This window comes from Gadus morhua, chromosome 23 (genome assembly GCF_902167405.1).
Source record: "Gadus morhua chromosome 23, gadMor3.0, whole genome shotgun sequence".
Classification (NCBI taxonomy): domain Eukaryota; kingdom Metazoa; phylum Chordata; class Actinopteri; order Gadiformes; family Gadidae; genus Gadus; species Gadus morhua.
Genome location: NC_044070.1, coordinates 11,249,542 through 11,264,905, shown reverse-complemented (window position 1 = coordinate 11,264,905; position 15,364 = coordinate 11,249,542). Strand labels below are relative to the sequence as shown.

The window sequence follows — 15,364 nt, the reverse complement described above, 5'->3', positions numbered from 1 at the left end:
CCTCATCCCCTGGTCACCTCACCTGGTCACTTCACCTGGTCACCTTACCTGCCCACCTCACCTGGTCACCTCATCCCCTGGTCACCTCACCTGGTCACCTCATCCCCTGGTCACCTCACCTGGTCACCTCATCCCCTGGTCACCTCACCTGGTCACTTCACCTGGTCACCTTACCTGCCCACCTCACCTGGTCACCTCATCCCCTGGTCACCTCACCTGGTCACCTCATCCCCTGGTCACCTCACCTGGTCACCTCACCTTGTCACCTCACCATGCCAACTCACCTGGTCACCTCACCTGGTCAGCCCACCTGGTCCCCCCACCTGGTCCCCCCACCTGGTCACCCCACCTGGTCCCCTCATCAATGGGTCACTTTGTACACCTTGATCTCATCCGTTCTCATCCGGTCCTCACCAGGGATTAATTTGTACAATAGATATATGTTCAGTCTCTCTTTTTTATTCACTGCGGGGCACACTGTTCTTCATCAGCAGAATACTGCTGGTTGCTGCATAATGACTTTTGATACATCTGTTCATGTTCTGGTTCATTTAGAAGAATTAGACGTTGTCACAAACATTCTGTGTAAAACTAAACAATAAGAAGAGGATTCTTCCTAGCGGCCAGTGGCTTGGCCACACTCGTGTTTTTCTGCGTTGCCGTCCTAACAAGACCCCAAGCTCTCCAGACGCTGCCTCTAATCACCACCCGGCTGAGCGCTATTCAAAAAGCTCCATCAACATCCAATCTGGAACCGTCTCTGAGCTGGGAGTCCCTGCTGATCAGTGCTGCAGCGTGGGAGAGCTATTAGTGCTGAATGGAGCCGTCCCCAAACATCCTCCATGCTCACACCACTTCATCAAATGCCTCAGCAAACCCTCAGAGTGCTTTCAAAACAGCCACACAACGAGAAAGGCAGGGTGTGTGGAAAACATGGTAATTCCCTACAGACGGTTCTATTTACATGAATTTATGGACACGAAGATGGTTCAAAAATGGATTCCCTCGTCATTGCCGAGTAGAACGCGTTCCAATCTCTGCACAGAAACAGACAATATCCGTTGGCTGTTTCTACTGCGACATCATCTCACAACGTCTCACTCACCTGCCTTTTTCCTCACCTGCCGCTCTCCTCACCTGCCTCCCTCAGATGTCCCCTCACCTCCCTCCCGCTCAGCCGTCTCCTCACCTCCCTTCCCCTCAGATTTCTCCTCCCCTCCCACCCCCTCAGTCGTCTCCTCACCTCCCTCCCCCCCAGCTCTCACCTCCCCTCCCTCACCCTCAGTTCTCTCCTCCCTCGCCTCTCTCCTCACCTCCCTCCCAGACACTATTGTCAACTGTCGGTCTCAACATCCCTGCTGTTACATCCCTAAAATCACCAGCCATGTTGCCATGCCAACAGCCGGAAACTTATCTCACAGGTAAATTCTCCAGGCAGCCTATTGACAGCCCGACGGGTAGCCTGATCCGAGAGGATCCACAGCTATAGAGGAGGGTGCGCTGGCATTCACGGCTCACAGCTGCCAATCTGGAGCTGGGCAGCCCTAATGCCCGGTGTATATGCACAGCGTTTATCTGGCTCCCAGGTCCCGGCCCTCTTGGCCCCGTATAGATTCCGCTAACAGACTCCAGATTGCTTGGTGTTCGCGGGCCACCTCGCTTTATAGCCGCCACCCCCCCCCCCCCCCCCCCCCCCCCACCCTCGACAGGCGCCAGCTGCTCCTCACACGTAAAACCAGAACCCCCTCGCTGGTAAGCAACCTGGAGGACAAAATGGACTCTAATTATTTTTGACATTTTCCCTTCCCCCGCCTCACCCTTGGAGCTGTGGTAAAAACCATCTCGCTACGCTGGGCACCTGGCCCTCCACCTATAAGCCGATAGTATTGGTTTATTAGCCTGTTGGAAAATGGTGGTGAGACACAATTTTGGAGCAGTTTTGAGGTCTGAATGAATTATGGGGAGAATATATACTCTTAGGATAGAATGTTAGAAAGGTGACAGAGGAAGGAATAGTCTAAGGTCGACCTTCTGCCCTGCATTACCATAAAGTACTTCAACGTACTGACCTCGGCTGGACTGAATGCGATTATTTTACATTCAAAAGAATTTATGATCTTGTGAATTGAGAATGAAGTTCTGCTGTGCCTTCAGCCACTTCTGCACGGCTCACTGATTCACAGTTGAAGATAAAATAAGAATGTTTTATGCATTGCAGCAGTGCTCAAGGGTGTGGGGTTTCCGTGCCACCGAGTTCAACGCCAAACACACATACACAGAGAACAATTCAAAGTCAATTGAAATATATATCAGGGGGATATTTAAACCCAAAGGGAGGGGGGGGTGGGGGGTGGGGGAATTCAACTTCCTCTTCGCAGGCCATTCACTTTAATCAAAGTCTGTCTGTCCGTCATCCAGAACTCACCCAGGAGGCTTCTGAGCCGATACGGTTCGATACGCGGTGAGGGGAGACGGGCGGCCCAGGTCACAGCGGGGAATCAATGTTACTTTCTTATTCCTCGCTCTGCGCCGGTACCGCTCCCTCAGATGATCACACGGATACACTCTCTCCGCGCCTGCCACCCTTGTGGCCGCCGGTTCTTTCTCTTTTATCCCTCAGCACTGCTTGCTCAACGAGCTTCAGTTTTGCCTCGTTAGAGCAAGAGGTTCACTTAAGGCTTGGGGGTGGAGCCAGTGAGCTGCAAGATTTCTCCTTTCAATTCCCATTCCCCTCAGCACTCCCTGCTATCTGCCACAATGTATTGTATATTCATGGTTTAAGATAAAATATGGTTTAGTCAAAGGACTGTTCGACTTACTGACTGAATAGTATGGTCTGCAATCAGACTTACTGACTGTATATTGTGTTCTGTTGTGAGACTGAATGTATATTATGGTCCGCCAAAAGACTAACTGACTGTATATTGTGTCCTCTTGAGAGACTGACTTTATATTATGGTCTGGCAGGTGAATGACGGCTCTCTTCAGCCTCAGATGGCGTTCGCGGCGCGCCACGCCACCGTCACCTTCCAGACGGACGGGGACACCTGGCGCGAGCAGAAGGAGAAGAAGGCCGCCATGATGGTGGGCATCCTGATCGGCGTTTTCGTCCTCTGCTGGATCCCCTTCTTCATCACCGAGCTGGTCACGCCCCTGTGCTCCTGCGACGTCCCGCCCCTCTGGAAGTCCGTCTTCCTGTGGCTGGGCTACTCCAACTCCTTCTTCAACCCGCTCATCTACACCGCCTTCAACAAGAACTACAACAACGCCCTGAGGAACCTCTTCTCCCGCCAGCGCTGAGGCCACACCCCGCTACCGTCTACGCCTCCGGGGGGGGGGGACTTTAATGAAGATGAGAGAACGATGAGGGCTTTCATTACTTGGTGTGGGAGGTTTCACCATCAAGACAACGGTTAGGAGACATTGAGAACAGTTTGACGCCCGTGAGGAGGTGAAGGGTGCTTCGGACGAGTGGATGTTTCGGCGCAAGACTTATCCGAGGACCACCTGACAACAACGAAGTCAAGTCACGTCACGTCGAGAACAATAGGAGTCGGATTTGATAACTCAATGTCGGAAAAAGGCATGAACTGATAGACTTGCATCCATCTTCTGCTCAACTTGCAGTTGGAACATAGAGTAGCTATGAGCCATTCATGTTTGACCTGAAATCGTTTACATGACATTCCCAAACAGCTGAACCATAATATTAAAGCTGACGTGTGTTGGTCAAACAAGAACCTGACTACAAGTGTTACTATTATAATTAGGAACATGATTCTTATTATTATCACTAGCACCCACTGGAGGTCAACAGGACGCGCTTAATGACAAAGAACTATTTAAAAAGGTGCTGTAGGTGGATGCCCACAATAAACAGCCCATAAATAACAAAGCTCCAGCCCTCCCTATGGTGAGCGTTGCATTTCACACACCTGTGGTGAAGCGATGATATCAGATCTAAATTGCCTCATGAAGAGGCAGGCGCAGAGTGAGTAGTTCATTCACGAACAGCTGACAGATGATTAAGCCATCTCTCTACAAATTAGACTCAAATTATAGCTCTTAAATGTTGTCTACAAGAGATTTGAAGAAAGCACATTATTACTAGACGTCCATATACTACGTATAGCGATTGATAGCGTTTGGTGTGGATTAAAATCAGCGTCAGAGGTTATGTAAAGGCCAGTATTTGAGTCTGGCTTTGGGTTGTGTTTGGATGTTTGAAGGCTTCCCGACGGATGTTTAGAACAAAAGTAATCAGTACGACCTGACTAAGGAAGGCGTACAATCTGTTGTCCCGGCAGACTGTAGCAGGCAGGAATCAGAGATGAGATCTGTTGTTTCAGGGCTTTACGGCTCATTGTTTGAACATGATCAGGGATCTGTATGGAGCTCATCTCTCAGTCTAGTTCTGATTGTGTCTCCACACCTCCTACATGGCTGCCTTTATGCTCCCTTCCCTCTCTCCTCCACTCTCATCCTTCCTCCCTTACCGCCCTCCTGCTCTTTCATCCTTCCATCCTCTCTCTTCTCCTTCTCCTTCTGGCTCCCCCCAACATCTAACAGTAACTCCAGGAACTTTCCCTACAGCCCGGGGGAGAGAGAGAGTCAACTGAGGTTCCTTCCATCTACTGCAACCCAGATAGAGCTAGCATCCTAGCATCCCACGAGAACCACTCCACGAGTTGGAAAGTGGAATCGTTGGCGACCACTTCCCGGGATTAGCCATTCTTCCAAACATGACCCAATCAGAACAACTTTTCTGTGATTTTTCGGCAGAAACAGAATTGATGCAACTCCGGGGTGGTGGTTGGTGCAAACCTAACACACATATGAAGCAATAGTGTCTTGTATTGCAAAATAGCAGAGTGGTATTGTGCCCCATTAATTCTATTAACTATCTTTCACTCTACCGTTAACTCTGTCTTGAATTTAACTGAGTGCGTTATTGTTTCACATCGTATAGAATTCGGCACAACTGGTGTGGGCTTCGCGATAAACAATGCCAACATAAAGTGTCCGTCGCACTATGGCAGAACGTGAACCAAAAACGTTCCTCTGTCTTACTGCTGTTATTAAGCCCAGAACAATGAACAGAGTGTGTGTTTTGTTGCCGTTGACAGGTGCTTGCGTTTGATTTGTGTCTCTTAATAACGTTATTGGCATGTTGGTGCATCTGTTGTTTTAATTGGAGGGACATTCTATCTCACGACCCCCACCACACGCTTCCAATCCAAACCTGCCAGCGTGGAAAGGCCCAGAATCTCCCTTACGTCGTCATAGTTTACTAAAATCTAGAGTAATCAATCCTCGCTTAGAGCAAAGTATAGCGCTGCGACTAAGATATAGTAACATATTAATAACAATAATTGACAGCAAATGTAGAAAATTACAGTAATATACGTAATGAAAGGACGTATGCAATGGGGGTAAAGTGAATCAGGGTAATGTATGGATCATTAACAGCAAAAAATATATTTTATTGGTTTATTTAAAACAGGGACCATGTACAAGGTTAATTAATTACGTGGAGTAAAATATGGCTTGTACCAAGTTATAGCTTAGAGCTCATGTCCATCTGCAGTCCCTGAGCAGGTAAGAAGAATAAAATAGGATAAAATGAAATAAGAACAACAGGCATGCACACACGCGCGCGCACACAGCACACACACACACACACACACACACACACACACACACACACACACACACACACACACACACACACACACACACAACACACACACACACACACACACACACACACACACACACACACACACACACAAACACAAACACAACATGTCGAAGGTTAATCCCAGAGGGATTTCTCCCCTTGCGAATATAGATTTATTTTGATCGGTTATTTAAATAGAAATTCCCAACAGGGCACAAAGGGAAGCTGTTACTTCTCGCTCTCCTTGTCTGCTTCCAGTCTCTCTCTCTCTCTCTCTCTCTCTCTCTCTCTCTCTCTCTCTCCCTCTCTCTCTCTCTCTCTCTGTCTCTCTCTCTGTCTCTCGTTGCATCTCTCGTTGCATCTCTATGTAGTTTCTCTCTCACTCATGATAAATAGAGTTATGTACATATTAATTAACCCAACAATCACTAGACTTGGTGTGTTTGGTTAATTAGACTCACTAGAGGGTGTGTGCCATTTGCTTACTTATATTACTTATATTATATTCCCGAGAAGGAGGGAGAGAGATGGCGGACATTCATCTCTCTCTCTCTCTCTCTCTCTCTCTCTCTCTCTCTCTCTCTCTCTCTCTCTCTCTCTCTCTCTCTCTCTCTCTCTCTCTCTCTCTCTCTCTCTCAGTGAGGAACTAAATGGGCATGAGTTGTACCCTTCCTCATCTCCTGCTGTACCACAGCACTATGTAGGCGTTAGAGGATTTAAACAACTTTATTCCCAGCATGCTTGGTTTCAACCCCCTGCCGTTCTCAGCAAGTCTACCTTTAATACGCTGCGTTCTGATAGGCTGAGTGACTGAGTTCTGCCGTTGTTTGCGTAAGCGAGAGACCTTTAGCTCCACTATAGATCTCCCTGACCCAGCCTCAAGATGTTTCTACTTTTATTCTTCAGTCACAAAATACACGATGATCCCTGATTTAGACAATCCGTTAGAGGCAGATACATAAAAACAGAGAGGCAGACACACAGATTGGCAACAGAGACAGATAAACTGACATCGATAGATAACTCAGTAACAACGGAATGATATGTAATAGATAAAAAATATAACTACATTAGCATATGAATGGTCCAGCAGAGGGTCGCTCTGATTAGCTAACCTTTTTGTGGCTAGCAGCTAAATAGCATAGCCGTTAGACCCCTAGCTCTAAGACATGTTGCATCTTATCATATAATTATGTCTTGTTTGCCCCATAGATATGAAGCTATGTTACATCATGTTAGCCCCCTAGCACTGAAGCTATGTTACATAATGTTAGCCCCCATAGCTCTGAAGCTATGCTATGCCCTGTTACCCCCCCGTAGCTCTAAAGCTATGCTATGTCCTGCTGGCCCCCTAGCTCTGAAGCTATGCTACGTCCTGTAAGCCCTCTAGCCCTATAGTTGTGCCACATACTGGCCCTAGCCGTTAGCCCCCTAGCGGAAGAGGATTAGAGTTAGTCGGCCCCCCGCTGAACGCTGACCCAGTCAGCAGAGGGAGAGATGGGAGATTTCCTGGGGGTAGGAGAGTCTAGCTGAGTGCTAGTTTCAACCCTTTCAGGCTCTTGACCCAATTACAGTTTTGCAACCGCAATTTTTGTGAATCTTCTTCCCCACACATCGAGATTATACTTGGATCACAGATTCAACTTGGCTACAAAAATACATAAAAAATAAATAGAAACAACATATTAGCTAGGTGTAGTGATAAAAGAATGTCCAGTGTGTTCGGCTTGACTGCAGCTGAAGCAGATACGAGTTAGAAGGCTAGTTAGACAACTACTTAACTACTTAGTTTCATGATCCAGTGATCTTTTTAACAGCAACATGCTGGCTGTCTGACAGCTGTGATGTCATCCTATTCGAGATTCATGAGCAGCATGTACAATTTACAACAGCCCTGCAGGCTTCCTGTGGCCTGGAAACCAGACCAAGTTAACAACACAATACACACAAACAGACAGAGAGGGTTTCAATTCAAAACAATATTAGAGATTTAATAATGCAGGTTCAGATGGGGATAGTTGGAGAGTTTGCTGCCACAACAATGTTCTAATAGATATCGCCATTTGAAATATAAATGAATTAATGTTAAATGTTCTATAAATATTGTTGCCATGGCATCTTTTTTAATACATAGAGCCTAACTAAAGAGCCTACCTAACAAAATAGCTTTACTTAAGAGCCTCATGGATCCTATGGCCCTTAAAAAGCTAATTATATTTCACTCTGGAGCTAGAGCCGGACATTCTCAAGTCTGAAGTTCGTGCAGCTGTGGAAAGCTTGAAGATTTGGAAGGCGGTTGGGTGCGACAACATACAGGAATTGATAAAGACATCAGGAGAGGTTGGAATTGACAAACTACACAGGATTTGTAGAACCATCTGGAAGTCTAGAAAGTGGCCGGGTGACTGGGTGAAATCTGTGATAGTTACGTTGCATAAGAAGGGTGACATGGGTGAATGCTCATACTACAGAACGTTAAGCATGATCTCGCACTGTTCAAAGATAATTCTTTGGATCATTGCAAAAGGGATGTCTGGAAAGATCGAGGAGGAGCTTAGCGACACTCAGTGCGGCTTTAGGGCTGGTCTGGGGACTAGAGATCAGATCTTCAACCTTGGCCAAATTGGTGAGAAATATCTTGAGAAAGGGAAAAGTGTTCATATGTGTTTCCTCGACTATACCAAAGCATTTGATTCAGTCAACCACAACATGTGGGAAGTTTTGGGTAGTCTTGGTTTCTCAGAGAACATGATTGACGTCATTCGAGGCCTCAATGTGGACAGTACGGCGATCATAAAACCGACGTGTGGAGAGTCAAGCCCAGTTGAGATCAGGAAGGGAGTCAGACAAGGGTGTCTGATTTCACCTTCGATCTTCTCAACTTATACACCGAGAAGGTGCTAAGAGACAGTGCGGACGTGTCTGGTATCGGGGTTACAGTCTCGGGGAGAAGGATAAGTAACCTTCGATACGCAGATGACATTGATCTAATGGCTGAGAGCCAAGAAGAGTTGCAAGAACTAGTGGATAGTGTTAACATCAAAGGGAAGGAATATGGTCTGAAGATCAACTCAGGGAAAACAAAGGTGATGACTTTTTCGAAGGCTGGAGATCTAAGTTGTCAACTTACGGTCGATGGCACTCTTATAGAGTATGTTGATCGCTTTGTATACCTTGGAGCGGTATTTTCGGCAAACATGGATGGCAGAAACACCATACGAACCAGAGCGGGGATCGCGAAATCTAAGTTCAGAGATTTTGTTCACGTCTGGAAAGACCAAAGCCTGTCGTTGTCCCTGTAGAAACGATTTTTAAAGGCGGTCGTGTGGCCAGATTTTACTTATGCATGTGAGACGTGGTCCATGAGAAAAGAGGAGAGAGACCCTATCAACGCATTTGAGATGCGGTGCTACCGGAGGATCCTAAGGCTCTCATTGATGGACCACATCACAAATGAAACCATACTCCGACATATTGGTGAGGGTCGAAGTCTTCTGAGCTTCATAAACAAAAGCAACCTCAGATACTTTGGCCACATGATTCGGGCGGACAGGCTTGAATGCTTCCTATTTGATGGCTATGTAGATGGAAAGAGAGGTAGAGGAAGACCAAGGAGAGTGTGGAAGAACGACGTAGAAGAGATAGTGGAGACGAGTGGAAAGTGTGCGAGAACGGCGGCCCTGGAGGGAGAGGGTTGGAGATCTTTGGTTTTTAATCGTATAAGGCAACCCTCTTCCCCAGAGGACGCTATCTTATGATGATGAATTCACAGAGACATAAAAAACCAACACACATGTATTTTCCTTCTTCAAAACACACACACGCACACACACACACGCACACGCCCACGCCCACGCCCACGCCCACGCCCACGCCCACGCACACGCACACGCACACGCACACACTCACACACACACACACACACACACACACACACACACACACACACACACACACACACACACACACACAGGTCCAGTCCCTGATGAGTAGCTAACGGAGCACATCCTGGTGTCAGTGTGTAGCGGTAGCGGTGTTCAACATCCTGACAACTTCTTCACTGAAGTAACTGAACCGTCTACTAGTCTCAACAAGCATGCTTACTGACAGCCTCCCGCTTGCGCAAACACACACACACGCACGCACGCACGCACGCACACACGCACACACACACACACATACACACACACACACACACACACACACACACAAACAGATACACACAAACACATACACACACACAAACATAAATACAAAAACACACACACACACACACACACAAATGCACACACACACACACACACACACACACATACACACACACACATACACACACACACACACACACACACACACACACACACACACACACACACACACACACACACACACACACACACACACACACACACACACACACACTCCCACAGCCACACAGACACAAACATCTAGATATTTCCACTGACCCTTGGCAGATGGGATGATTGACAGCTCAGTTCTAACCAGAGGTGTAAAAGAGACGAGGACGGCTGAGGCTGACCGGAACAAAGAGAAAACTGACACCTTCCCTACAACACTTACTATATCTCTATCTATATATCACCAGAACACAGGTCATTATTTGTGGTGATTAAAACCAACTTTGATTTTCAATAGCGAACAAAATAAAAAAATATATAATTATACATATATATACACCTCTCTTATATCCTAATTATACACTTGATTTCTGATCGAGATCATTCTGTCGAAACACCCAACACTGTGTCGTCAAATCTGAGATATCGCAAAGGAATTAATGGCACCAATCAAACTTGACAGCCTTAATTGTCTTCTCTGATAAGCATCGTGTTCTGATTGGTCGGTTCCCTCTATTCCCTAAGACCCGCACACACCGTGAAACACGCGCGCTCAGAGAACCAAACGCCTCTTGTATATTCCACCCTGTCATCACATTTCGCTGGCAGGCTTATCTTTACAGTTTTTTCATGCACAAGCTCGCCCCGGTTCTCAGGGTTGTAGGTTTAGCCCGGAGGCGTGTTCAGTCCCTGCGGAGAAGGTGCGCAAGGACCGCAGAAATCTCATGGAGCGTCCCCTTGCATCGTTCTGTGCCACATGGTCCACATCTGGTCCAACCGATCAGGCTGTTACACATTGAAGACAATTAACTGCTTTTCGTTTCATGATTACCACCTTAAATCCTACCGTAAAATAATCAATACGGTTTTCTCTATAGCTAAGTGATCTATAAAGATGTGACTGTGGTATTTCATTGTATTTACTGTCGCAATACTGATTTACACATAAAAATATTCAGATGATGTGGGGCTGCACTGCATTATTGGATCAGAATATGATCAAAATATGCTGACATAAATAGTGATCTATAAAGATGTGACTGTGGTATTTCATTGTATTTACTGTTGCTATACTGATTTATACATACAAATATTCAGATGACGGGGCTGCACTGCATTATCGGATCAGAATATGTAAAAAATATGCTGACATAAAATGGTATGATTATGTTACTTTATGGGGTATTGGTGGACAGGACAGTGCATGTATACAATATAAGCCTGCGTTGGTTATTTGACAATTAATTGTTCAACATAATTTCAACTACAAAATATATTTAGTATTTGTATGTACAGTGGACGCTTAGTGTTACAGGTTTATTGCATGGAGATTGTCACTAAAACTGTATTTAGAAGTTCATCGGAGCAACAACCTGTGTATATATATATATATATATATATATATATATATATATATATATGTGTATATATATATATATATATATATATATATATATATATGTATGCATAAACCTTCTAACCTTCTATATATAAACCTTCTGTAGGTCCAGCATATAAACCTTCTAGACATCCACCTCCACTTATTCCTTCTATAAGCCTGTACACTGCTGCTCCTCCTGTGTTCACACGACAGGATCAAAGACTTTGATTTCCAAACCGCGGCTCTAAATATCCCCCCTCACACACACACACACACACACACACACACACACACACACACACACACACACACACACACACACACACACACACACACACACACACACACACACACACACACACACAGAAACACACACACACTGGCTGTCACCTGTAGAAACGAACATGTCTTTCATGTCGAAATTGAGGATGGGTGGAACCACCTTCAAATTAATTACTATTCATTCATATTCATATATATATTTATATTCATGTATGTTCAGATACATTTATATGAATGTATTCAGATCTATATATTTTTATGTATATTTATGTTCAGATAGATTTCTATTCATATATACTCTGATCCATTTCAACTAATACATATTGATATATAATTATATTCCTATACATTCCATATATTTCTATAGCTTATTATGAACACATTTTTGTATTGTGGCCTGAAACATGAACCTCTTTTTACTGAAGACTTTGAAGGATGACTGTCACCTCCACTCCAAGTTAATGCGTGTAAATCCATGTTCTGGCTTGCTCATGTTGAGAGAGCGTTATGTAATGTTTGTAATGTTATGTAAGCAGCAGGACTGTTGAAGTTAAGGACAGGAAACCAACTCTGCGCAGAGACAAACAGAGACAACAAACAATACACAATGGACGATACAGACGTCACACCATGGAGAGGGAGGGAGGGAGGGAGAGAGGGAAGGAGCAGGGAGAGATGGAGAGGATTAGAGAGGGAACAGGGAGGGAGGAAGAGAGAGGGTAGGTAGCAGGGAGGAAGAGGGAGATACGGTGGGGTGAAAGAGGTAGGGAGAAGGGGGAGGGAGAGAACGGAGGGAGGAGAGAACAAAGAGTTAAAAGAGATACAGAGAGAGAGAGAGTGAGAGTGCAAGGTGTAAGATAGAGAGAGAGAGAAAAGGGGAGAGGAGAAAGAGATTGTAGAGACAGAGAGGGGGGGGGGGAGAGAGAGAGAATATAGAGAGAGGTATAAAGAGATAGAGTGAACAAAGAGGAGGAGAAAACAGAGAGAGAGAGAGAGTGTGGTTGTGGTAAATATTTAGCTGCGCTAAACCCAAGTAAAAGTCCCAAACTGCATTTCATATTGCACTGGAGTGGAGACATACTGTATTGCACACGAAGGAAACACTCACACACGCACACACCCAGACACCCATGCACACACACACACACACACACACACACACACACACACACACACACACACACACACACACACACACACACACAGACACACACACACACACACACACACACACACACACACAAACACCAGTTTTACACACACACACACAAACACACACACACACACACACACACACACACACCTACACACACACACACACACACACACACACACACACACACACCTACACACACACACACACACACACACACACACACACACACACACACACACACACACACACACACAGAAACACACACACATATTCACACACACACTCACTCACCAAGGCGAAGTCTCCACCAGTCCTCTCCAGGCGATCAGGTCAGCTCAGGTCACTAATGCAGCACCATATCCAAACAACACACATCTACTGTCACAAGCTCCACCCTACACACCACATCAACATCTACATGCCACTACGGCCAGAGTTCAACCCCACTACACTATACAATACACGCCACCACCCCCTGCACCTCATTAACATAACACGATACCACACAACACAATACTACACCATGTATACCACACAACGTACGCAGATGTAAATACTTGGAGTACGAATGGGAATAGAGGGCACCTAGTGTGTCACGGAATGTAGACGTTTTCAAGACGCATGTCTCCAGAGGGCTGAGCAGAGCCCAGTCTGTATCCACTCACGCCGTCTATAAGGGTCTTGTGTTCAGGGACGTGAGCGCAGTCTCCGTGAGAGTAGAACTCTGGCTTTTCAGCTTCAGACGCATGCTCTAATCTCTCTGAGCCCTCACCAGATGCACATGGTGTTCCATCGCTACTATGGAGACGGCATGTGGACATGTCAATCCACGTCCCATCTGTCAGGAGGACGCACGGTCTCTGTTCCCTTTGGTCCTCTGGCCAAGGAACACATCAGCACCGCTCTTTATTTCGTTAATGAGGACGGCTTCACGTCCAAATCAATTAACGTCCGCTAATTGATTTTCCTTTACCCCCATGTCTTTCTCTCTTTGATTCTGCACCATCTGTCTCTCCCTCTCGCTCTCCATCTCTATGTATCTTAATTAACCTTGCTTGACCCCTCCCACTTCCTCACTCTCTCCTCCGGGAATAAGACCTGTACCTTTATGGTAAAGGTGCAATGCTGAGAATTGAGTGGTATCTAGCAGAACGGACTTGGCAGAAATCAATTACGTTTTAAACAGTATATAATCCCATGAAAACAAGGTCCATTGTGTTTCTGTTAGCAAGAATAAGCGCTTGATTTCTACATAGATCTACATGGAGAGGGTCCGCCATGCTCTATCGCCTTTTTTCTTCATTAGCCCTGATTGGAAAAACAACCTATAATTTCAGAGACTAAATAACTAAATAAGTAAAATTTATTAATCTATCAGGGATCCTCATCAATTGGATTGAAATATGCAACCTCACCTTTAAGATCCCTCTTATCCTCTACCGGCACCTTTAAGAACTGGACCGAATATGGATGCACAGGCATAGCTATGATGTACCTCATAACTATGTTTGTCTATCTAAACACCAAAATAACCACGCTAACAATATACAATGGCTGTTTTCCAGACAAAGATTTCCCATCCCTATGAGAGTTTTCCACCATACTCTCCAGTTCATGCCCTCCTCTCTCTCGAGCATGTCCAAACCACTTTAGCCGGCACTGATGTCTGGAACGTGTCACGCTCACACGACAGTGTTCTGAAAGCCCTTCAGAACCTTTCTCCTGTGGTCCCATAACAACCCCTCCGACCGCCCGGCTCAAGTCCATCCTCTTCTGTGAAGAATCTTGATGGACGAAAACGTGTTAGTTTGGCTGAAAGGCCGACGCGGAAAATAAGATGCATTTTCTCAACGCAATAGTAAAAGACAAGGCCATGGATAAGCTCCCAAACTGATATCGATTCTGTGGTGGAAAAGGAACATTTACATAAAATGAGGGAGATCGAGAAAGCCGAGGTTGAAAAGATAAGAAGAACTGCTTGTGCCAGATTCCCGGCTTTTTACTCATTGTACTCACATTCCGAACATCCATAACCCATACGTCGTTACCTCACTCTCTACTTATTTGAACACAGGCTGCTCGTCTGCCACTGAGGTCAGAGCATTGTATGATATGGAATAGCCTTGACACTACGAATAGAAGTGTCAAGGGTCAAATGGACAAACATTTGCTGCATAGATAAATAAATAACCCCATAATTGTTAGACACTTCATGACCAGAATCTCTAGTTGTGGTTCGAAGGTGTGATCCTATTGCAGCTGCACTCTCTCCCACCTACTTCTCCCTGATGTCATGGATACACATTTGGCAGTCAGAGCAGTTGTTTTGATATGTATATTCACCACAACCTCCAATTGTCTCACTCTCTCTTGATTCATCACAAACACAATTACCTAACAAGCGAGTTGTGCTTCTAATTGCCCTCAATTATAGGCCGGGCCCGTGGAATTAGCATCTGGCCTGTTCCCTGTTCTGGCTGATAGGAACAACCCTTTATATAAACACT

At 45.6% G+C, this 15,364-nt stretch overlaps 1 protein-coding gene across 1 annotated transcript in view; it reads left to right on the top strand.

Annotated features, from left to right (window-relative positions):
- Positions 1–3,721, top strand: part of htr5ab (5-hydroxytryptamine (serotonin) receptor 5A, genome duplicate b) — a 9,485-nt gene extending 5,764 nt beyond the window's left edge. Inside the window, exon 3 of the mRNA XM_030348850.1 lies at positions 2,968–3,721. Coding sequence (XP_030204710.1) covers positions 2,968–3,300 — 333 coding nt within the window. The 3' untranslated portion in view covers positions 3,301–3,721. The remainder of the gene's footprint in view (positions 1–2,967) is intronic.
- The last annotated feature ends 11,643 nt before the right edge of the window (positions 3,722–15,364 follow it).